Below are 22,906 nucleotides of genomic sequence, written 5' to 3'. Positions count from 1 at the left end.
AGCCTGCCTGTGCTGGCCAGGTCGGGATAGTTGCGTTGCGACTCTGCTTACTTTGCCTGCAACCCTCCACGACATTTTTTTTCCTCCCCTCTCCCGCTCTCGCCCTGGGGCGCAAGAGCGAGCTAAGGTACCAAAGTGGCCCTCCCACCCGCCTTTCCTCCTCCTCTCACGACCAGACCTTGTGCGCTTGTACCATATCACACTTGCGTGCCTTTTTTGGCGCATGCTCTCTCTTTCACACTCGCCCTGTTTGCAGGCCTGTTTTGCTCACCGAAAGTTCCAACAAGATAACAGAGTCAGAAAGTCGCCACGCGGGAGACAGCCCGAGCTCCGAGCTAAATTGTACGTCAAGAATTAAAAAAGCGGGCAGCTTTTATTTTCTTTTATTTATATTTTTCTCTCGCTCAAACGGGTCGGTTGTAGTCTTGGGAGCTGGGGGCCGAAAATTGGCGACGTTCGGTTTCGGATTTTGGTTGGAGCCCTAGGCCTGACAGCGCATTATTCTCCAGGCCTCCGGGAAACAGGCGCAGACAGTCGCGCGTCAAAAACCCCAGCCAAACCCAAGCGCCCCTTCAGCTGCTCCCAGCTTGCTGGAATTTGCCTTGGGGTTCCGCCACACACACGCACACACACGCGCACCCCCCTCCCGAAAGAAGAAGGGAAGCAAGAAAGACAGGAGAGGGAAAAAAAGAAAAAGAGAAAAATACAGGCGCGCGCGTGCCTCTCTGTATACACGGTAAGCTTCCCAGGCCCGGGACGAAGCTGCCTGCGATCCACTATCGTCCCGCCACTTTGACCGGAACGTCAAACCCGCGCGACACACAGCTGTGGAGGCTCGCTCCTCTGACGTGTCATCCAGTGGCCGACCTTGAAGGCTTGAAGTACCCGGAGTGCCTTTGAAGACTAACCGTCTCGCCGCTCGCAGCTCTCAGTGCTCTCTATCGCGTCCACCCCCCCTTCAGCCCAGGTCTGGCCCAGCATTCCCCAGCACCCTGTCCAGCCCAGCCCGGCCTTGTGGCCCTTGCGCCGTGACAGGCGATCCACACCAGGACTCTTGACTTCGGCGCTGCACCGCTCTTACTCTATTCAGGCCCACGCTGGCGCACATACGCACACGCCACCCTCCCTGCAGACCCTCCCCCTCCCCTTCCGATTATTACTGTTGCTACTTCCGCTGTACTGTGCACGAACGACAAGTTCGGCGATTCTCCAAAAAAGACACACGCATCACCGCCGCACTGCCACCACCACCACCACCACCACCACCTAACGCCCTGTCCTGCCCTGCCAGGGAAAAGCAAACCACAGCAAAAGAGTTGGCGCAACGAACGCACGCACCCCTTTGAGAGTTCGGCGCAGATTCACCGACACAGACCCGAAAAGAAACGAAAAAGCGTAGTGGGCCTTCTGAATCACACGCCTGGATGGCCGATTACCCACACGAGACGAACCACATTCTCCCATAACAGCGCCTTGTCGCCTCCTTCGTCGCTCGCCCGCCGCGCCAGGACCATCACGCATCTGCTTGCTCCTCCAGAACCCATCTTTGCTTTTTTACCCACCACGGGCCTTGCGTCACCCGCTGCCCTTCTTTCCTTCTCTCTCTGCTTATCCCATTGCTCCCTTTGTGTGTGTGCCTGTGTTTGTTTTTTTTTTTGTTTTTTTGGTGCTGTGCGACCTCACCCGCCCCGACCTTTGTGCAACGAGAAAAAAAGAGGGAAAGGGAAAGGCGCCAAGAGCGCTTAGGACCCAACTCAGCCGCCTTTTCTCATTTCGCTCCAGGTCCGCCCCAGACGCCACTTTTAGGGCCTTCCGTCCTGTCCGCGCCCTTCCAACTCCCCTGGCCTGGTGCTCCGCATTTTGCGCCGACCAAAGACCAGACACCCGCCAGAAAAATAAGCCGGCCCTTTCCTACGTACCGACCTCGGCTTCTGGCACAGGGCTATTTCCTACCTGCCTGCCTCGGCGGCTTTTTTTTCTTTTTCTTTCTTTCTTTTTGTCCGTTTTCTTGGCGGTGTTGCACTTCCCACATATATTCTACGACGGGCGCAACTGTCGCTTGTTGAAGAATGGCGACATTTACCGCCCTGAATGGGGGCTCACCCAAGGCGCCCGAAGGTGTCAACGGCAACAGTGTGCCGGCGAGGAGGAATGGTTCCGAGGAGCGCCAGAGCAATACCCCGGCGGCAGCAACAGCAGCAGCAACAACAAAACCTACAATAACAGCAGCGCCGGAAGCTGGGTCTCCCACCGGCAAGGCCTCTGCGCCAGCCGGGAACGCGTCATTGCCTTCAGTCGTCCTCACCAGACATGAGAGGGATCACGACCACCACCAGCCGAGCGAGGCTGAGCGCCAGCGCAGGAGTCGCTGGATAGGGGTTCTCTCCCACCAGGAAGAACGGCCGCCTCTGTACCAGCCGACCGCCTATCCAGGTGCTCACGAATCTGCCCTGGCCAAGCGGAAACGCTCCCATTCGCCTCCCATCTCGCCTCCCTCGCCAACCGGCGGCGCTCGCGAAATCTTCGGGCGCCGGGGAGGATCCGAGCCTAGGGACGCGCCGCATGCCGCACCACGTGATCGCAACAGCCTGAGCCCTCCCAAGGTTGGCCACAACACGGATCTCAGGAGGGCGCTTGGCCGCGAAAGCGCTCGGGACTTTGAGCGGAGCGGGAGCCGGCTAAAGTTCACCATGATGAGCAGCAAGGACGACAACTGGGGGCCCAACTACGAGCAGCTGCACTCGGCGGTGCCCGACTCGGCCGTCAGCGAGGTCGACCCCATTGGCGATCTAGTTCACTTTGAAGGCACACAGGCCGCCGACGTGGACATGGATGACTCCCCCGTCGCCTCTTCGTACCGTCACACCTCTTTCGTTCCCGAGCAGCGCCGTGACGGCCTCATCCAGTCAGATCCCAAGAAGAGGAAGCGCAACTTCAGCAATAGGACCAAGACTGGATGCCTCACCTGCAGGCGCCGGAAGAAGAAGTGCGACGAAGCCAAACCCGAATGTGAGAATCTCCCTAGTCCTGTTATGTACGGACAACCAAAGCTGACCCGGACCCTTCGCCCGTGCCTCAGGCTCCAACTGTATCAAGGGCGGATTCGTCTGTGCTGGATATCCACCCCAGCGTGGTGCCTGGCCGAGCAAGCAGGAAAGCAAGGCGACAGCAGTCCAGATCGAGAGCAAGGACCCCAACTACAGGCCGCCAGGGGCCTATGGCATGGGCGGCTCCCGCGAACCCTATGCGGCCCAGGGCCAGGGCCAGGGCCAGGGTCAGAGTCAGAACCAGGCCCAGAGCCAAGGCCAGCCCCGGAGCCAAAGTCCTGTTCAGATCCAGAACCAAAACCAGAGGCAGAGCCAGAGTCAGAGCCCCAGCCCAAGCCCCAGCCCGAGCCCCAGCCCGAGCCAGAGCCAGGGCCAGAGGCAGCCGTCGCTGGTTCCCCAGGCGAAGCGCGAGCCGCTCCCAGCTTACCGCGGCCAGGCTCTCCGCATACAGACACCAGTCCAGCGTCTGATAACAGAGGAGGGCCGCCCGATGGACTCGCTGAACTCGCCGACAGCCACTGACGGCAAGGCCCCTGCGCGCTTCCCGCCCGGCGTGGCACAGAACATGGGGCAGTCCATGTTGATGACACCCGACACGGCGGGGACACCGACAAAGAACAAGAACAAGGAATTCCCAACCACGCGCGTCCCGCCGCTGCATGATCTGAGCAGGACGGTCCCGGGGCCAACCAGCGCGGCCCAGCTGTCCCAGCACGGCCCGGGTCATACGAGCCCGCCGCTCGGCCAGGTGACGAGCGGCGTGCAGGCGACGGCGCAAATGGCGCTCTCTCACAGCTACGCGCCTTCGCCGCGAGCCCGCAGGGAGAAGGACCAGATGCTAGGAGGCTTTGCCTTCTACCCCTACGACAAGGAGCTGATCCTAGAGCGGGAGCGGTGCAGCAGGTCGGTGTGGCGCTTCAACAACGCCACGAACCCGGGCAACGGCGTCTCGCCCACGGAACGCGAGCGCCTCTTCCGCGAGATTCTGCAGCCGAGCGAGGGCGTGCAGCTGTCGCAGGCCCAGGTGTCGCCCGTGACCCACACGGGCCAGCTGGGCGCTGGCTTCATGGTCGAGGCGCCCTTCCACGCCGACTACGGCTACAACATCAAGATCTCGGACAACGTCGCCCTCGGCCGTAACTGCTCCATCCACGACGCCGGCGAGGTCACCATTGGCGCCAACACCGTCATCAGCCCCAACGTGTGCATCTACACCACGGACCTGCCCGTGGACCCCCGCCAGCGCAACGGCACCCGCGGCGAGCAGTCGGCCAGGCCCGTCCACATCGAGGAGGACGTCTGGATTGGCGCCAACGTCGTCATCCTCCCGGGCGTCAGGATCGGGGCCGGCTCCACCGTGGGTGCCGGATCTCTGGTCACCAAGGTATGCAGCACACCCTGTTTCGTGTCTGGTTCCCTAAATCTGCTCGACAACAGGTTGACTAACATTTGCCCAACAGGACCTTCCACGCCGCTCTGTATGCTACGGCCAGCCGGCAAAGGTCCGCAGACTACTTGCATAAACTATATATAAGTTCAAGACGGGGCTGCGGACCTCCCGACTTTGATCAGCTATTTGTTTTCCTCCCCCTTTTCTCTCTCTCTCTCTCACTTGATTTATCTTTTTTTTTTTTTAACCTGCGCACATGTACACTGGAAGGAGTATGTTAGCATCTTGGCCTATGGGGTGGTACTCAATGATTTCCTGTCTTTCTTTCCTATGTTTGCTGTTCATTTTCACTTGTTTGCATGATACCCATTGCGTGCACCAAAACAAGAGACCCAGACGCATTTTGTTGGCTTGTCTGCTTTATCGTTACTACGCTACTACCCCATCCTGGTCTCCTTTTCCCCCTGGCTACATACCCAGTTGATTTGTTGCGCGCGCAGTATGACGTGAGCAGGAGGAAGGGAGGACCTTAATGTTTTATCTGAAGACGGAAAAGGAGGGGGTTTGCTCTGGAAGTCCCCTCTCCTTTCCAAGGCAACGTATTATCATGTCCAAAAAAAGAAAAGCGGAACGACCGCATGGTTCATTGAGCATTGTGTATCCTGTGCCAGCAGCACTTTTACCCCCCTCCTCGCTCCCAGACGTTGACGACATTTACGCTTATGATATTTTGTTGGTTCCTATTGCGTCCTAGTCTAAACTTCACATTGCGAGAGGATTTGGCTTGGTGAATTTTGAAGGATTGGCGGTCAAAGGGCATGCACCAAGGAGTGGGCGGAAGAGGATGAGTGCCGGTTCAGCCTTGAAGTATATAAAAAGGTTTCTTGTCCATGTGTATGCCTATATATTTATGTATATATAACCCGGTTACCGTGCCGTAACCAGACCGGATCAAGTGGGGAGACCACTATCGTGCCGATGCAAGCATCAAGCCGAGGTGGAATCAGCCAGCCCCCTGCAAGATGGCCTGATCTCGAGACTGCCGACTGCCTACCAAAAAAAAAAAAACAAGCGACCTGGCCGTTTGCTGACGTGTCTGCCCTCCCCTCCTCCACCCCCGGTGGTCGGTTGGTTGGTTTGTTGGTGCAGTAGTCCCAAGGTCCAGGCCGTGATGGTCGGATCCTGCGCGTCAGCATGCACGGCGTCAGACTTGGTCTCGGGGTGGGTCGAACCGAGACGGGGATATGTTGGGGGGGCAGGTAGAGCACATTTCACACCAACCTAGGTAGGTACCTATCCACACGTTGGCAAGGCGTGGGGGGGAAAGAAGAAGAAAAAAACAGGAGAGGAAGAGATCGTGAGCCGTTGCCGAAAATAGCATCATCCAACAGGTAAACCCACGAGGGCAAAAGGGGGAAATGCCATCCACCTCGGTGACTGGACGGCCGTCTCCCGCACCGAATCCAGCAAGCGGCAGTCACCGGAACCGGGCTTGTTCCCCGTGCGCGGCTCCGTCACGGCCGCTTGGTCCTCACAGCTTCACTCCATGGACGATAGTATGTGGGCTTGTAACATGTTTTGTTCCTCTTCTTCTCCATAGCAATATTGCCTAGGTAGAGATGAGTTTGGTTGGTAGTACTGCTAACGAACACGAGATAAACACCGACAAAGACAGCCGGGCCCCCCTGAGATCCATCTAAGAGCAAGGTCACCAGATGACGCACTGCGGCGCCTTTCCCTTTTTTTTAATTTTTTTTTACCTCTTCTGCCTCTTGCTCTTGTCGCTCGTCGCCGAGAGGACGCTTGCGCTGCGCTTGTGCCTGCTCCCCGGCCGCGAGCTTGGCCGGCCGCTCCTATCCTTGTCCGCTGCGGCGGCCATCTCGTCGTCCTTGGCCGGCGGCGGCGCCGTGGGCTCGGGCGCCTTGTCCGCTGCCTCCTGGTCGCCCTTCTTCGCGTTCGCCGCGACATCGCCATTGGTAGCGGCTGCCGCGGCAGGCTCGGCGGCGGCAGAAGACTGTTCCTGCGTTTTGCCGTCTGCCGCCGCCGCCGCCGCCGCCGCCGCCTTTTCTGGCGACGCGTCGCTGTTGGCTTTGTTGCCGTCGCCTGCCGCCCCGTTGGGTGTCGCCTTCTCCCCGCCGTCCTTGTCCTCTGCCACCTCGGACAGGCCGGCCGCCTTGTCTGCCTTGCCGGCCGCCTTGGCCGCCAGCCCCTGCGCCTTGTCGCGCTCGGCCCGCCGCGCGTTCTCGATCTTGAGCTCGCCGTCGAGCTTGTCGAGCTGCTTGCGCAGGTCGACGAGCTGCGTGACCGTGTGCACGAGCTGCTCGAACTGGGACGTGACGGCGGCCGTGGGCATGGTGAGGCGGCTGGGCACGTCGAGCTCATTGAGCACGTTCGTGATGCGCTGCTGCTGCTGCCCGCTCTTGTGGTTGAAGAGCTTGTTGACCTTCTCGTACCGGAACGTCGGCCCGGACCCAAGCCGGTCGTGGTACGTGACGCCGTACACCTGCTCCTCCTGCTCCGTGAGCCGCCGCCGCTCGGGCGGCGCAGCCCCGCCCTTCTTGTTGTTGGGCTTGCTGGGCGGCTCCACGGGGGTGGCCTTCTCGACCGCGACCGACTCCCGCTGCGCCACCGCCGATGAGGCCGCGATGCTGTCGCGGCGGCTCTCGGATCCGGCCGTGGCCGGCGTGGCCGAGCCCGCCGGTGCCTGCTGCCCGTTGGGGCCTGCGCTGCCCGGGCCCGCCATGTTCGCGCCGTCCGACGCCATGAGCGACTTGCGTTTCTTCGACTTGTCGGCCGTCATCAGCGTCTTGAGGAGCGTCTCGAGGCCCTGGCTGGACTTGAAGGTGCTGATGTCGTGGTCCGAGGGCGGGAAGTCCAGGCGGCTGTAGAGCTCGCGGCGCTCCTCGTTGAAGCGCTCCTGTCTTGCGAGGATACGCTTGACCTCGAGCAGGAGCGACTCCTCCTCCCTCGCCTCTTCCTTGGATCTGGTGAGGGCGTTGGCGGCGAACTTCTTGCGCTGCGTCTCCATGTGGGGGTCGAACTTCAGCATCGTCTCGTAGAGCGAGAACTCGGGCTGCGACATGTACTGGGCGGGCTTCTGCACCGCCATCATCTTGGCCGCGACCTCGTAGTACCTGGCCTTCAGATCTTCCATGGACCGGGGCGCCGACACGGGCACGACGGCCGCGCTGTCCCCGTTTGTCGCCGGGTCGCGCGGCCGCGTGGGCGTGTACTCGTAGCGGTCCCATATCAGGGCCCAGCGCAGGTCGAAATCCCGGACCAGGTCCAGGAGGTAGTCCGTCTCCTCCTTCGTCCAGTCGTGCCGTCGTAGGTTGGAGTGGTACTGGTCATCGGTGTACTGCGGTATGTCGACGTGCACGTTGAACTTGGCAAAAGCCGAGTCCTCCAGCGGCTGCTCCGCCTTGTCCGGCTGCCCATCCTCCTGCTGTTTGTCGCCGTCGGCGCCCTCCATGGGCACGTCGCCATTCTCCCGAGTCACAGCCCTGTCACCGCCGCCGCCGCCGCCGTTTTCTTTCCTCCTCCAGTGCCGCAGGATCAGGCTGTCGTCGCACCTGGCCGAGTTCTTAAACGGCCGCAGCTCCCATCGCGACGTGGCCTTTTTTGTTGCCTGAGACCGCCGCCTCTTGAAGATGGAGATCTCTGGGATGATGGCGATTGGGTTGTCGCCGCCGAGGCTCTGCACCTCTCTCGCCAGTCCCTTGAGGTTTGTCCGCGGCGCCGTCGTCTTGGCCCTCTTCGTTGGTCGTGGTGCGGCGCCATCCTGTGGGAGGTTGAGCACGTCGCGGACGTCCAACGAGGCCATGTCGGGCGCGACGGGCGGGCCAAGTTGGCCAACAGGGTGTGGAGTTCGGCTCTAGAGTAAAAGGAATAAAAAAAAATTGGTGCTGCACGACAACGGCACCCCAAGACGGGCAATTCAATTCGTTCCAACTGGGAAAACGCGCATTACAAGCGATCTAAAAACGTATTAATACACGGAGGGAAGTCGACGAGAAGCAAGCGATTGAAGCGCAGCCGTTTCTCGGATGCGCCGACGATTTTTTCGGTTGCGTTCTGATGGAAGGGCTTTTTTCGCAGGCTGGCGACGCGCTCTGGAAAATCCAACCGTGATTTTTTTTTTCGGTTGCTTGGGCTCGATGGCGGGCGGCGGCGGCCCATTGCGGGACAAGGAGTCGGGGACTGCCAGTGGGACCCACCCCAGCACGTGACGCCCCCATAAACAGCCCCCCTGTTCGCATTTGCTTCGAACGTGGCACCTTTGGCGAGGCGCTCGGCACTTTTGACGCCAGGGCGACTTTTGGGAGGACGACAGGGAGTTGTTGATCAATTCAACCCCGACGACGACGACGACAACGACGACGACCGCGGACGAAAGCAAATCCCCATCCAGGGCCTAGAAAGAGGATCGAACCAGAAAGACGCACACGAGACAAAAGGGGCAGCGCAGCAGCCGGACACAATGAGGCCTCTCCTGTCGGTCCTGTCGCTGAGCGCCGTCGCGCAGGCGCTCTACTTCTACATCGACGGCACGGCGCCCAAGTGCTTCTTCGAGGAGCTGCCCAAGGACACGCTGGTGGTGGGCCACTACACGGCCGAGGAGTACGACGACCACCGGCAGTCGTGGTCCAAGCACGACGGGCTGGCCATTTACATTTCGGTCGACGTACGGTTTTACTCTCTCTCTACATTCCACCGCACCAGGCTTCCGGCCTAGAGCAAACAAATGGACAAAAAAAACAAAACAAAAAAAAAGAAATGCTAACAAAACCCCACGCCACAAAAAACAGGAGACGTTTGACCGCGACCACCGCGTCGTGTCGCAAAAGGGCAGCAGCGGCGGGCGCTTCACCTTCACGGCGGCCGAGTCGGGCGAGCACAAGCTCTGCTTCACGCCCTCGTCCAACAGCGGCAAGATAGGCTGGCTGTCGAGCGCGGCCCACAACGGCGGCATCCGCCTGACGCTCGACCTGGCCATCGGCGAGACGTCGGCGCTCGAGAGCAGCGACAAGGACAAGCTCGAGGACATCGCCACCCGCATCAAGGACCTGAACCTGCGCCTGCAGGACATTCGCAGGGAGCAGGTGTTCCAGAGGGTATTTACCGTCTTTTCTTTTTTTTGTTTTTTTGTCTTCTTTTTTTTTCTCTGTTCTGATTGCGTCGATAAGAGTTACTCGCTGACATTGGGTGCTATTCATAAAACAACAGGAACGAGAGGCCGAGTTCCGCGACCAGTCCGAGTCCACAAACGCCCGCGTCATCCGCTGGATCCTCATCCAGCTCACAATCCTGGGCATCACTTGCGCCTGGCAGCTCTCACATCTGAGGTCTTTCTTCATCAAGCAGAAGCTCACCTAGAACAACGATTTAACCAAAAAAAAAACAAAGGAATAAAAGGGGGCGTCCCGCGTAAGGTTGTCATGACGTTGTTGTACTATTTCCGGCTTCGGCGACGGCGGCGGCGGCAAGGATCTTGGGCAATTGAAAAGGAGCCATGTCGAATTGTGGAGTGGACAACAGTTGTATCCTTGGTGTTCGTCCGGCGAGTTCTCTCGTAATGCTGCGACTTGTCGTGTGAGATATGTTATAGTAATGAACTTCATGCCAGGACTATCTACCATCTCATCAACGTGGCCACTCCGGCAGGTGGCTTGTCTGCTCTGCTCTGGCGAGTTTCCGGACGAAAATGACGATTCAGAAGAGGGTGTGTGCTAATTCAAATGCGTAGACAAGGGACAGGAGTCGAGAATCGAGGACAGGATCATGACATGAGTCGTATTACAAGTGTCTATGAGGCCGTTTTTTTGAGTGTGTTCATCATTACCTCAATCTATCAACAAACTTGGAAAGTCCCCTACGCGCGCTGATAGCTTGCTTGAGCTCTATCGTTTGCCTCATCTCACACAAGAAATCAAAACATTCGCGAGACGTCACCAACCGACGAATGGGTTGCTGGCTTCACATGGCCGACAGGAGCCTCGCGCTCCGCTCCAAAACAAACCAACCGTTCTCTCCAACATCTGGCTATACGTATTATGAACAAGGAAGAGGAAAAGGGAAGGAGAGCCGCAAGACCCAATGCAGACAAAGCGTTCAGTGAGCGAGAAGCAAGATGAAAGAATAAACAGGACATTAAGAAGAGAGAAAAAAGAAAGAAAAAAAGGTCACCAGCGCCATGCTCGTGTTGCGCGCAACAAAATGATTAAGCAGGTTCATGTATGGCTGATCTCGGGTCATGGCCGAGGGGCATGAAAAAGGAACGACCATGGGGTGCCCGACATTTCTGTGGATACACTTGGCCGCGAGTCACGGCGCAGATGGTGTGACCTCGGTGGCACCATAACGAGCCACAAGAAAAGGCAGCCGTCCTTGTCCTTCCTTCCCGTGTGCCGCGATTAGAAAGGGACAGAGTCCGGCAAAGAGGCCCAGGCCAGGTGTATGCCAAAACATCTCCACGATGATTCGACAAGATGGGGCGAGAGGGGCAACGGGCCACGAAAGGGGATTCGCTGTCTCGATGGTGTGGCAGATGTGGGTTGGCGACGAGTGCTCGGGCTGTACGGGGCAGCAGGATGAAGGGCGGACAGATGTGTGTGACCGTTGTATCGAAACGGGGGAGCCTAGCGAGCAGGACAAGACGGTGAAGGAAAACATGCACAATGGGGACAGGTTCCGGGTGGTCTAGCTGCCCGCTCCCAAGAGCAGAGAAGCGCACTACCAAGCAACAGCGAGGCTCCCCTGTGGAACGATTGCCTCCCCGGCTGGGCGATGAAGAAGAAAATGAGAAGATGGAAAGCCGGGCCGTACGGGTGCTCAACAAGACGCAGAGGACGCGTCTAGCCACAGCAGATGGTCTTCATGAACTTCTGGAAGCCCGTCGGTTGTTGCTCGGCAGGGCGGCTGTTAGAGGCCTGTGGCGGCGTCATGTTGTGCTGCTGCTGGTGCATCGGCCTCTGCGGTAGGTTCTGTGTGCTGTTCTGGAACTGCGCCTGAGTCGAGCCTGCTGGCGTAGCCATATCCCGGAGACCCCCTGCTCCGCTCCCCCTCTGGGCCATGATCGCGGCGGGGGCGTTTTGCCGACCTTTCCCAGGATTCTGCTTGATTGGTGAAGGAGGCGGGGGTTGCGCGGCGTTTAAACGGTCGACCGTGAGGCGTGCGCGAGGGTCGGTTCCGTGGGTACCGCCGCCGTTGCGCGAGTTTGCGTGAATCTCCATGTTGGAGGCTCCAGGACGAGCGTTGGGGTTGTGCATCGCTTGCCTGTCCCAATCGCTCTTCTTGTCCTTGCCAACCTTCATCCAATCGTACTCGCCATCCTCCACTCCACCCGCCTCCTTGAGCGCCTGCGTGAAGAGCTCTCGCAGGTAGTCGTAGTCAGGCGTGTCCTCGAAACCAAGGTTGCGAACGTACGTGAGATACTTCTCAAATTGCACGGGGAAGCCTTCGCAGAGATCCTTGATGACAGTGGTCTGCTTCTTCTCGCCGATCTTCTCGTACTTTTGCTTGTTGGTGGCCGCCTTCAGACCCTGCCAGGGAAGGCCGCCTCGGAGGAAGTACATAAACACATGGCCCAGTGCCTCGAGATCGTCTCGTCGGGATTGTTCGCGGCCAAGATGGGTGTTGATGCTCATGTACCTGGCGGTGCCGGATAGAGACTTACGCTCCCGGTAAGGAATGTGCTGCTTCGTCTTCGGGTCGCGGTACTGTTTGGCCATGCCAAAGTCGACAACGTGGATAACATTGGCCGTCTTAGTGCCGGGCCGTCCGATGAGAAAGTTGTCGGGCTTGATATCGCGGTAGATTAAGTTCTTCTCGTGAATCGTCTGGACACGGGACAGCTGTGCAGAGAGCGAGGTCAGCATAACGAGGCACGACGATTGTTGTCAGGGTAGCCTACCATCTGCTTGGCAACCATGACAACGGTCTTGATGGTGAATCGGCGGTTGCAGTGGTCGAAGAGGTCTTCCAGAGACGGGCCAAGCAGGTCGATGACCAGTATGTTGTGCAGACCCTCCTGGCCAAAGTAGTAGACATTAGGGATGCCGGCTGTAGTGCAAAGGTAATTGTCAGATGCCGTCATGAAAGGGCCCCTGGTCTCGAGTTCAGTGCCCGAGAGTCGACTTACGGCAGCCAACCAATATCTTGTACGTCCGGTACTCGTCGCGAAGCTGAGGAGCATCGCTCTTCCTTGGCTCCTGCACACAGCCGAGCGGCCAGGTTAGCTCTGCTTCTCAACGCGACGGCCAAGGCCTCGAGCGCGGCGACATCAACTCACAAACTTGATGGCCACCTGCTGGTTGTTGAGCAGGTTTGTGCCCTCAAAGATGACACCGAATGAGCCCTCGCCAATCTTCTTGCCGACGCGGTAGTGCACGCCGACGACGTTGGAAGATGAGGACGCCATGCTGAACGGGGAGACGTGGCCCGCTGCCGGACGCGGAAACGCCTACAAAATTAACGACTGTGGGAGCGAAGCAAGACGACGACAAAAAAAAAAAACGGCTCGGTTCAGCGGTCGTGAAATGAGAGTGACGCGTGTGCCAGGAAGGAGTGCGGCAGGAGAGGTGCGTCGGCGGTATTGTCGTGTTCTACAGCAGGTACGGTTCAAGGATGTCAGTGGCGGTGAATGACTGGGAGCCAAACAAGGTCGCACTTTGCTGCGGCGGGTGGTGGCAGCCCCGAGCGTGGATGAGTAAGGCGGGATCGGCGTGACCCAGAAACGAGGGAGCGAAAAGGCAAACGGGCTGCAGATGGCGCGTGGGGACGGGCTAGAGTAGAAGGATGCAAGGCCGGCCGACGAGGTTGTTGTGCAGGTGGCGAGCGCGCCCCAAACAACTCAATCCGGGCCAAAAAGACCAACGCCCAGCTGGGGAATAAAACACACTAACCTCGACAATGGGACGATGGCAGAGGCGAGGCTCCGTCTCGGGTGAAGACGCGAATCGACGGTCGGTCGGGAGTGGTGTTGCCTAGTTGAGGGAGCCCGACGCCTAGGTAACCGTCTGTTTCTCCAAGGTCTCCCCGTTTTCTCTTGCAAGCCACCGAAAGCCTCGCAGAGAGAATGCGGAATAAAGGGGGCGACGGCTGGGGCGGGTAGCGATTGAATGGCCGATGCACGAGGAACGCCGAGTGACCAGTCGAGGTAGCAAGACGTCACTGAATTGCCCTCTCTACGACCGCGATGCAGGGCTCGCAAGTCTGGTCAAATGGAGAAGGCACCGTACGGCGGGAGGTAGGGTGGTGTCGGGTTGGGAGCGAGCGGGAAGGAAAGAAGAAAAAAAAAAAAAAGAAGCGGGAAGAGAAAAGGGAGGTTGCAGGAGTCGCAGCGGGCAAGAGAAACCCCCCCCCCCCCCAGCAGGCACAGCAGCAAGCAGTTCAGCACGCACCAGTATGTGGCAGCCGGCAGCACAGCAACACACACCAGACATTAAACACCCCGGGGGCCTGGCTCTGGAACTGGGCCACACACGAGGGCCGATGGAGACCAAGGCCCCGACGTCTGATTGATTTGATTTGACCAGCCCTGCTGGGGGGGGCGTGTTGTGAGCCGACCGACAACGCCGTGGGTCTCTCTCCACGGTCGCCCGGCCCCCTGCGTGCTCTCTCCCCTGGCAGGCCTTTTGTTTTTCTATCCGTACTGCTGCTTGCTTGGTGGTCAATTGCTCTACTCTGCGCGCTTGCTTACTGCTATCGCCTCCGTCCTACTGTCAAAGAACACCCCCAATTCTGGTCGCGGGTTCCTCTCCACTCCAGCAGCACAAGATTGAAAAAGCACCCCATCGTCCCGCCCCAGATCCCTTAGCAACAGCTCCATTCCCAGCTCGTGCATGTCGGGGCGGGCCAACAGGGGGAGTCCCATCAGCACAGCGAGAGAGGCGCGGGCAGGTCCCCATTCTTTTTGTTCTGGTCAGTCGGTTCCCTATCAGCCGCCTCAACTCTCATTTGGGGAGCTTGCATGTCGCCTCCTCCGCCTGCGCCTTGGTCTGCAAACCGTCAACTGTCAAAAGCAACGGCACAACCACAGCCCCCTTTTTCCCGTACTTCCGTCTTCTCTGCTCTCTTCTTTACTATCAACGGCTTTTCCGCCTCGTTGTAAATTTTAGACCTTTTTGCCAAACCGTAGCACAGCACACATCACACCGCCCCAATTGCCCGACCTGTCCTTCCTCTCTCTTCCCTGGCCGGCTCCCTCGTCCCGAATGTCTTGCTACCCCCCATGTCTGCTGACCGTGAATAAAGTAGGGGACCCAAGCCCCCAAGTCGAGAAAGCACGGGCTCCTAGCAGGCAGCTAGCCGAACTCTAGGCCGACCGATTGGGGAAAAGAGAAAGAAAAACCCGCAGCGGGCATGCACGCGATGCGAAATGCAGGCAAAAGAGAAGAGAGATGCACAAAATGGATCAGAGGAGGGATCTTGTTAGATTGAATGTCTGGGTGCCCGACCCGGCCTGGGTAGCCGCCATGGGCCTCTCCTCTCCCCCCCTGGTTTGGTGCAAATTTCATGGGGAAAGCAAGGTCGATGGCCCCAGATCCTCTCCGAGTACCACACCGCAATAACAGATGGTTTTGCCAGCCGAATGAAGTCCATTCTGTCTTGAATGTACCATAGCCGGGCATTGATGGATTGAGATTTGGCTTCTTGCTCCCTGTGATTTCAGCAGCACCAGGAACCAGCTGAGCTGCAACGATAAAGCAAGAAAATGCAAGATCCAGTCACGCCTCGAAATAGCCCGTAATTCGACCCGCGTCTCTGCTGACTCTCGCCTCGGACGCCAATTCCTTTCTGTTTACTATGCAGTTTTTTTTTTTGCCTCCTTTCATCTCTAGTAGCCCCCCGGCCTTTTGCTCGCCCTCTCGCCAGCCAACCACCGCTAGCGGCCGCGCCGTGTCCCCACGCCAGACCCAGTCAGATGCTCCCCCAGGCGCGCGAGACCAGACCAGGGATGATGCGGCGGCAGTAGAAGCGGACAAGCGCCTGTGTGAGGAAGAGGAGAAAGCAGCCGACCCGTGCTTTTTCTTGTTTTTTCCTTCCTTCTGCCTCCTGCAGAGCCAAGCCTTCGCACATGTCAAGCCGCGCCCGTTCAACTATTAGCCGCCCAGTCGCCACTCCCGAGTCGAACCCGACTAGAGATGGCCCGACGTTTGAATGACTTGCCCCGACTTGAGCACGACGCCCAGCCAGCATGGGGGGGATGGGGAAGAAGGGAGGAAGCAAGCACTCAAAGGCCCACCACCGCATCATGTGCATGTTTGTTTGTTTTGGTTGGTTTGCGAAATGTCCGAGCCTTCTGGCCAAGAAGGACTCGTGAGCGCTGCACGGCTCCGCCTGGGAGATGCAGATGCAGATGCAGACGCAGTGCAGGACAAGCCCCTCTCACTGTCTGACAACGATTCATTCTCCTCCTTCTCCACCACCAGCGCCGCCCGTCCACTTGCCGTACCTACCCGTCGGCCAGCCAGCCCGGTGTTGTTGTGAACCGCTTGATGGGGATTCTAACAAGGCATCCAGAGGCTAAACCTTCCCGCAGCACGGCCGTTGCCGCGCCTGTCCTGAACCTTCAACTGTTGGAGGCAGCCCGGACCCGAATATGGGAAAGCTTTGGTCCAATCAAGCATCAAGGTTCCTATTATTTTGTGGCGTTCTCCGGGCTCCCTGGCACAAAAAGCTGGTTGTTTCATGGCGGCATCGACACGACCTTGTGCCAGGGAACGAACCATGGAAAGCATGCGAGAGAGAGAGGAGAGATGGGCGAAGCGTCGTGCAGCTAGCAATCCGAACAGGCAACCCCAGAGGACCCTGACAGCCAATCCGGCAGTGCGAACCAAGCTTTCCCCTTCCTGTTGAAATCCTCCCATATCCAATCCCCCCCCCTGCCAGTCAGGTTTGCGCGTCACAGACACGGACACACGCGCACATCAGCCATATGCACACACAAGGGCCCCCCAAAGTCGCCATCAGTCCGTCGTCTGCCTGTCCGTTCACCTGTCTCCTGGTCCTGGCGCGGGCGCGGCCGGTAGGCGAAAAGAAGAAGTAGAAGAAAGTGGCGCGATTCAATGTCCGTTGCCAACGCCTCGTCAATGCCCATCCGCCTTTCACCCCTCGCTGGCGAAATGTCTCGTTGCCGCTAGCGAAATGCCCTCCCCCAAAAGTAGTCCGCCCCACCCAGCCCCAAGCCCCAAGGGGAGAAGAGAGGAAACGCCAAAGAGAAAGAAGCAAAAGAAAGACATAAAAAGCCGCAGTTGGGCACACAAAACGTACATCAAGTGACGGTTAGTCTGACGGACCGAGCGCCTCCCCAAGCTGGCTGGTGGCTTCTCCTTGTCCTCGCTTGTCCTCGCTTGTCCAACACCATCCATCGCGTGTCCGCTCCCCTTTTTTCTTTTTTTGTCTCTTCCATCACCCCGTATCGGAAACGTGAGGAATCTCCGGTCCCCATTCGTTCCCGTCACCCATTAGCGCCTATCATTCTAGATGCCAGCCTACAACCACCACCACCCCCTAGCTGGTCTCGCCGATCCCGCCCGTCAGACAGACAGTCGGCCTCGATTCGCCACTCACCAGGCTGCCGCTCGTGCTGGGTAGCGGGTGGCAAGGGGTCGGTGGGCTGGTGTGTGGCACAACCTCCTCAGACTGGTTCTTCGCCAGCCGGTTCAGCTACGATGCCACGGTGCCACGGCGATGGGGTTTCCCGCGGCCACACATGAGACTGCCTAGCTTCGTTGATGTCTAAGCGGTTACGCCCACATCAAAATCTTCAAGACGCTTAACTGCTAGTTTTTCCCACTGCCAAAGTCGATTCCATCCAGGCTGCTTAAAAACTCGCCAAGAAGAGATGGGGAAACTCCCTTTTTTTACGACCCTGATTAATGTTCAGGCTAAGGGTTCAAGCAATGCAGAGAGCGAAATGGCTGTATCGGCTGTCGTGATGGATGGTTTTTAGAAGTTTGGGTAATAGTTGGCAACTAAACATCTCAACAGGTTCGACAAACAACGTTGATATTCGACTGGAACGAGAAGCAACCGCGCAATGACATCAAGCAACAATCAAAAATACAATGTATCGCAAGAAAGGCGAAAAAAAGGATTTAAAGGAAATCTTCGTCACGGGAACGCAACGTGCCCTGAATACAGACAAATGAGATTATATGTACAGTCCGTGTAGAAGGCCCCAACCTCCATCGAAATACCTCGCATCACAAGTCCGGCCCTATAACGCCAACGTATCCATCCGCCTCAACATGTGCCCCCAATGCCCTTTGTTTGCTTTCCGACAATCTCCATGCATACGCACCTGTCACCAGCGCCGGGAAGGCTACGGTGACAAACATTACTTCCGCAGCTCCCTTTACGTCCCCAGCATAGTCTCATCTAATCTACTACCCACTGCCATTGAGGAAAGGCGGCGGGCTCGAGCTGCTGCCGTTGCCGCGCGACCTGGCACTGCCGTTGGCAAGGGCGGCGCCCTCCTCCGTCCTCCTGTCAAGATCCTCCTGCACCATCCGCCTAGACTCGTCGAATGCCGTTTGGTACCAGTGGTCCATCCTCGACGTCATGATGTATTTGGAGAGCTCGGCGTCTTCGGCGTTCATGGCGTCTAGAAGCTTGCGCTTCAATGAGTCGTCCATGCCGTCGAATCGATTATCCAGGCTCTCCGTGTACACGCCAAGCGCCTCGGACGGCGTGACAAGGGGGTCAAACTTTTGCTCGCCATGATACTCTGCAAGTCTCGTCAGTGCCTTGGCCTCAAACGATAAGGTGTTGGGGTCACACATATACAACTTACTGTAATCATGACAGGCGTAGAGCGTCAGATACAGCGACGTCTCGCTGAGCGTACGGCTCATGGCGCCGTCATCCTTGAACTGGGTGTCGTTGATGCGTGACCACTTGTCACGGATGAAGCACCGCCTCCAGATGACACGGTTCGCCTTCTTTACTTCCTCTCCCCGCAGACTAAGGTGCGCCACACGCAGAGCACAGAAGAAGAGGTCGTCCAACACGTCGAACCCGGGAACTGTTGGGTCAACCTTGATGGATACCAGTGTGAGCAGGTCAATCAGGGTCAGAGGCTCCAAAGCCTCATGCCGAAGCAGGCGGGCCATGGCATCCTCGAAGACGTGGAGGAGGGCTTTGTGCTTCTTCAGCATGTTGCCGGCGTGGTATTCCAGTGCAAGTTCGAGTTCGGCAGCCTCGTCCACAGCGAGGCTGACCGCCGGCAGAATGATGTTGTAGAGCTTGTCCTGGATCTTGATGATGGCTAGCTCTCGGTCGATGGTCCGCAGTCCCGCAGCGGACCTGTCGCCGCGACCATCGCGAGCAACCACCAGCTGGTTGCGCGCCGGCTCGTCACTCGACACGGATACTCCTTCGGCAAGCAACGCCAGCTTGCCCAAGCTCAGCTCGATCTTCTTGTTCCAGACCTGTTGCTCACGGTTGAGCCCCAGTTCGATCAGCGTCTCGGCTGCATGGCTGATGTCCTTCTCCTGCTCAACGTCGTTGATCCATGAGATCTTGGACAACTCGGGCTTGGTCCTCAGGAATTTGGTGGCATAGCCCTTCCGGTTACCGGGGAAGTCCAGGACCGCCTTGACACCCTCCTCACGGAGGAGAATTTCATAGACGGCGAATGCGAACTCGTCACCATAGCGTTCAAAGGACTCGGCAATCTCGTGCTGTCTGACACGTGCCCGCTCCCTGAGGTGCATAACCCTGCTCGGTGGCTGCTCGCGGTCGAGCGCCCGCTGGCGCAGGTTCTTGACTTCCTCCACCATAATCTCGGCTAGTGCTGCGATCGAATCATGATTCTCGGCCACCTCGATAGCCTGATTCCACAGGCCATAGTCCTTGAGCTTCACGGCCTTCTCGTACCGGTCATCGAGATACGTCTTCCGGCAGACCTCTCCATAGCGGAGGGTGCTCTGGTCGGTGCGCGTCTGGGCCCAGCGAGAATGCTCGAGCAGGGTGGTCAGGTACTTGTCGGTGAGTGAAGGTAGGCGCCCTCGGATCGACTCTATCAGGCCCGGGTCAGGCTGCCCCGCCGCGAGGTCAGCCTGTGGCGGATAATACGTCTTGAGCCACTTGTGCGCAAGCTCGATCAGCCTCTTAGCGTTGTTCGTGATGTAGTATGTCGATGTCCAAGGAACTGTCGGCAGCCCCTCGTAGCCCGTGACAAGCACTCCGTTCTCCAACTTATCGTCCTGGAGTCCATAGAACGACAGCTTCCCCTTCCGATACTCGAACGCGCCCTTGAGCGCCTCGTACTGGACCTGCATGGCCTCGTACAGTAGGCGGGTCATAGCGGTATCGTTGGCGACTTGGCGGGTGTACATATACTTGATGACTTCATATGCCCAGGCCACAAACAGCTCCAGGCGCCAGATGTCGTGGGTAAACCAGTGCCTCACACGGTCCAGTTCACCTTTGTTCTGGTTCGGCACCTTCTTCTCGTCCTCGTGGATATACTCCACAATCTCCGAGACGACGCTCTTCTTGTCCGCTGTTGCACGATCGGAGAGGAACTGCTCATGTTGCTTCCAGATTCGCGATGCCACGCTCATCTTCTCAGCGTTCCAGAGCAGGGCCCACCGTGTCTCGCGATCGAGGTCAACTTTGAGCGCGTTCAAGTAGGTCATCAGTCGGTCTAGGTAGCTGCCCCGGGTTCGAAGGTTCCCCTCGAGCAGAGCTGGGACGTGAAGGAGATACGGCGACTCGGAACTCAGGATCTCCTGGCTCAGCTGCAAAGCTGCATCGCCAATGTCTTTGCTGGAAAATGGAAGAGCCCGCTTGCCGTCGAAGGCGAGCGGGTTGTCGTCCTTGATGCCAAAGAACACGGCCTGCTCGAGCTTGCTCTTCGGGGTGATCCGAGGTGTGGCGTCGCCGGAGAATCGATCGATATCGGTGGTTGCAACCCGAACAACACCCACTCCTCGAACCATGAGGAGTGTGCCTGGGTTCTTGATTTTTTGCCGATGTGTCCGAAGGCCCTCGACCTCCTGCCCAATGATGTTAGGTTCCTCGACCCCAGAGCCCGTGATTTCCAGGGCGTCCTGGTCTCGTAGATCGATAACGTCCTCGAAGGATGCGGAGTTCGTTGGCAGACCGGGTGCCTCCAGGCGAGCGGCTAGGGACGCGATGATGACTGCTCGGTCAAAGACGATGAAGGCTACACGGCCGGGCTGCGGCAGGTATAGCCGCGGGCGAACGGTGGAATCTTTGGATATCGAACTCGAGTAGCAAGTAAGAGGGCGAAGGGCCCCGATCTTGACGCTGTACCGCTCCATAGCTGCCTCTACCAACGCATACGAGCGCTCAAGACCCCCATCGTAGGTAACAAGAAGCCACAGGCTGTGGGCCGAGTCGGTCTGGCCAAACCCACCCAGAACATGCTCCCCACCGTTGGGTGAGAACGCCACATCAAGCAACTCGAAGTCCTCGGGGGACGAGTCGGCCGACGGAGAGCCGCGGGCTCGGAGGGCAGCGATAACCGAGTCACGGACGTCAACCTCGGAAAGCACATCGTGATGGCCACCCCTTTGTACCCTCCAGGCGGTAATCTTTCCCCGGCTGGTCGCAGCGACGACATTGCGCTCCCCTGCCTTCGTAGGAGGACCTGTCCGGACCGTGGCGATGTCTCCCTTAGTAGCAGAGGCTTTGAGAACATGGCGGATACTGCCGAGGAAACCACCAGTTGTCTGTGCCAGACCGCTGCGGAGGAACTGCACGGATATCGTCGGGCGGCCGTGACTATCCCTCACACTCAGATGCGCCATCCGTCCACTGCTGAAAGCCAGGATGAATCCTGCAGTCTCGGCGCTGACAAGCTGGATGACATGCTCGCCGGAGAACATTCCGGGAATAGAATCCTCGATTCCGTTGCGCTGTTGTCGCATAAAAGTCAAGGTGGCTGCGCTCGCTATGGATTCCCAGTACGAGATCTTTCCGCTCACGGGCATGACGACAATGAGGCCAGGCTCGTCGGAAGCCGCAGAGGGTGCTACCAAAGAGCCGAGGGGAAGTGGGTCGGACGCGTGGCGCGAAGGATGGTCGAGGTTGAAGACGAATGTTTCTGGCGAGGTCGTGTTGATCGTGTAGGGCCAGACGAATACCTGGGTATGCGTCAGGCATAGTGCGTGGCCAGTCGCCGAGTACAGTGTGCCATGTTGTCGACCTGTGCATGGTTAGGAGGGCGGCAATCATCGCCAACGAGCATGGAGTTGGGCGCGACTTACTGCTAGCCTCATTTACCCGGATCTTGTCTGGTAAGGCTGGAAGTTTGCTGACAGTGTACGCATTGTTCGTGGTCTAGGGGCGCGATATGACGCGTTAGCTTTCATCGTGGTAGGAAAAGAGCGATGGATCAAACGAAGGTTGATGGGATTCATGAGGAGGCACATGACAGCAGCAGGACGAAAAACTAACCAAGACAACGCTCCCATCTCCTTTGCTGACGCGCTCGCCCGGCTTGGGCTTTTTGGAGCGAACGCTGAGGTCTTGCTTCGGGGCGGGTGTGATTTCGCGGGGACGCTCGTGTTTAACGGGCAGTTTCGCGAGTTTTTCGGCCTTGACCTCGTACATCTCGGGTGGTGCATCGGGGGTTTGGAAGGTTTGCTCGCTGAGGGGAAGTCGCTGTCGCTTCGCTTTTGGCTGTAGCATTAGGTTCTCGGAGCTGAGTGGGCGCTGGCGACGGCGACTCTTCATCGCGGCGCCATGGCCGCTGTCGACAACGGCGGGCGAAAACATGGTGACGATGATGCTGCGGTCGGTCGGGAAGCGAGGTGCCGGGAAAAGATGGTCGCGATGCGGCTGCTGTGTTGCACGCAAAAGGAAAAAGAAATGGCGATACGTTGATGTTTCAATTCATGGCCGCTTGCGATTCGCGTTTGGAAGATGGAATGAGGAAAGAAATGGGTCAGGCGATGATGGAGAAAAATGCCGCCCTAACAATTACGATGGCTCCATGGACTTGTTGATGCTGCTCGCCAGGCTTTTTTTCTTTTGGTGACGACGTCTGCCGTGTTGGTTGATCAGGCCTTGTTGACTTTGGTCAAAAAAATTACAGCAAGCAACTGGCTCGGAAACGACACGGAGTGATTGGCCACTACGACGCTGGGTGTGGGGCGAGACTGCCGCATGGAGCGCACAGACTGCGATGTTCGTCGTCGCGTGGAAAGGAATGGATCCAGAGAAATGGATCAAGTAAATGGGTCCAAGCTCGGTGCATGGAATTCACGATATCTCACCTTGCCGTCATGCGTCGCCTGGAGAAGTTCATGATGTTTTTCTCAGAACTGCCAGGACCAAGAGTGTGGCTTCCAAGTGCAGCCCCCTTGGTTTGCATGGGATGCCGGGCTTCGATTTGAGGCGACCTAATTGTATGCACCCCAGACACCATATCTAGCGTGCTTAGCTAACCTGCCATCAAGAAAGCGGGCAACCATCTGAGCGAATGGGGAGG

General features: G+C 58.1%; 6 protein-coding genes across 6 annotated transcripts; 3 read left to right on the top strand and 3 right to left on the bottom strand.

The window, feature by feature from the left end:
• The first annotated feature begins 1,640 nt into the window (after positions 1-1,640).
• Positions 1,641-4,691, top strand: GGTG_06963 (hypothetical protein). Its single transcript, XM_009224785.1, has 3 exons — positions 1,641-3,009; positions 3,080-4,431; positions 4,508-4,691. The coding sequence occupies exons 1-3, from the start codon at positions 2,070-2,072 to the stop codon at positions 4,568-4,570; spliced, it is 2,355 nt and encodes a 784-aa protein (XP_009223049.1). The 5' UTR covers positions 1,641-2,069; the 3' UTR covers positions 4,571-4,691.
• Positions 4,692-5,991: 1,300 nt separating this feature from the next.
• Positions 5,992-8,584, bottom strand: GGTG_06962 (SWR1-complex protein 4). The gene has a single exon (XM_009224784.1). It carries the CDS (start codon positions 8,258-8,260, stop codon positions 6,194-6,196), a length of 2,067 nt encoding a protein of 688 aa, XP_009223048.1. The 5' UTR covers positions 8,261-8,584; the 3' UTR covers positions 5,992-6,193.
• A 137-nt stretch (positions 8,585-8,721) lies between these two features.
• Positions 8,722-10,136, top strand: GGTG_06961 (transmembrane emp24 domain-containing protein 9). Its single transcript, XM_009224783.1, has 3 exons — positions 8,722-9,121; positions 9,246-9,551; positions 9,664-10,136. The coding sequence occupies exons 1-3, from the start codon at positions 8,918-8,920 to the stop codon at positions 9,811-9,813; spliced, it is 660 nt and encodes a 219-aa protein (XP_009223047.1). The 5' UTR covers positions 8,722-8,917; the 3' UTR covers positions 9,814-10,136.
• An 11-nt stretch (positions 10,137-10,147) lies between these two features.
• On the bottom strand, positions 10,148-13,660 carry GGTG_06960 (CK1/CK1/CK1-G protein kinase). Its single transcript, XM_009224782.1, has 5 exons — positions 13,341-13,660; positions 12,728-13,040; positions 12,578-12,647; positions 12,350-12,498; positions 10,148-12,290 (listed from the first exon to the last, which is right to left on the bottom strand). The coding sequence occupies exons 2-5, from the start codon at positions 12,854-12,856 to the stop codon at positions 11,292-11,294; spliced, it is 1,347 nt and encodes a 448-aa protein (XP_009223046.1). The 5' UTR covers positions 12,857-13,040; positions 13,341-13,660; the 3' UTR covers positions 10,148-11,291.
• Positions 13,661-14,387: 727 nt separating this feature from the next.
• GGTG_06959 (hypothetical protein) lies at positions 14,388-15,203 on the top strand. The gene has a single exon (XM_009224781.1). It carries the CDS (start codon positions 14,838-14,840, stop codon positions 15,006-15,008), a length of 171 nt encoding a protein of 56 aa, XP_009223045.1. The 5' UTR covers positions 14,388-14,837; the 3' UTR covers positions 15,009-15,203.
• Positions 15,204-17,359: 2,156 nt separating this feature from the next.
• On the bottom strand, positions 17,360-22,452 carry GGTG_06958 (hypothetical protein). Its single transcript, XM_009224780.1, has 4 exons — positions 21,871-22,452; positions 21,681-21,753; positions 18,236-21,619; positions 17,360-18,169 (listed from the first exon to the last, which is right to left on the bottom strand). The coding sequence occupies exons 1-4, from the start codon at positions 22,189-22,191 to the stop codon at positions 17,829-17,831; spliced, it is 4,119 nt and encodes a 1,372-aa protein (XP_009223044.1). The 5' UTR covers positions 22,192-22,452; the 3' UTR covers positions 17,360-17,828.
• Positions 22,453-22,906: the final 454 nt, after the last annotated feature.

Source organism: Gaeumannomyces tritici, assembly GCF_000145635.1.
Source record: "Gaeumannomyces tritici R3-111a-1 unplaced genomic scaffold supercont2.3, whole genome shotgun sequence".
In the NCBI taxonomy this organism is placed as follows: Eukaryota; Fungi; Ascomycota; class Sordariomycetes; order Magnaporthales; family Magnaporthaceae; genus Gaeumannomyces; species Gaeumannomyces tritici.
Note: the sequence above shows the minus strand (reverse complement) of the source record. Positions and strands in the feature narration are given on the sequence as shown.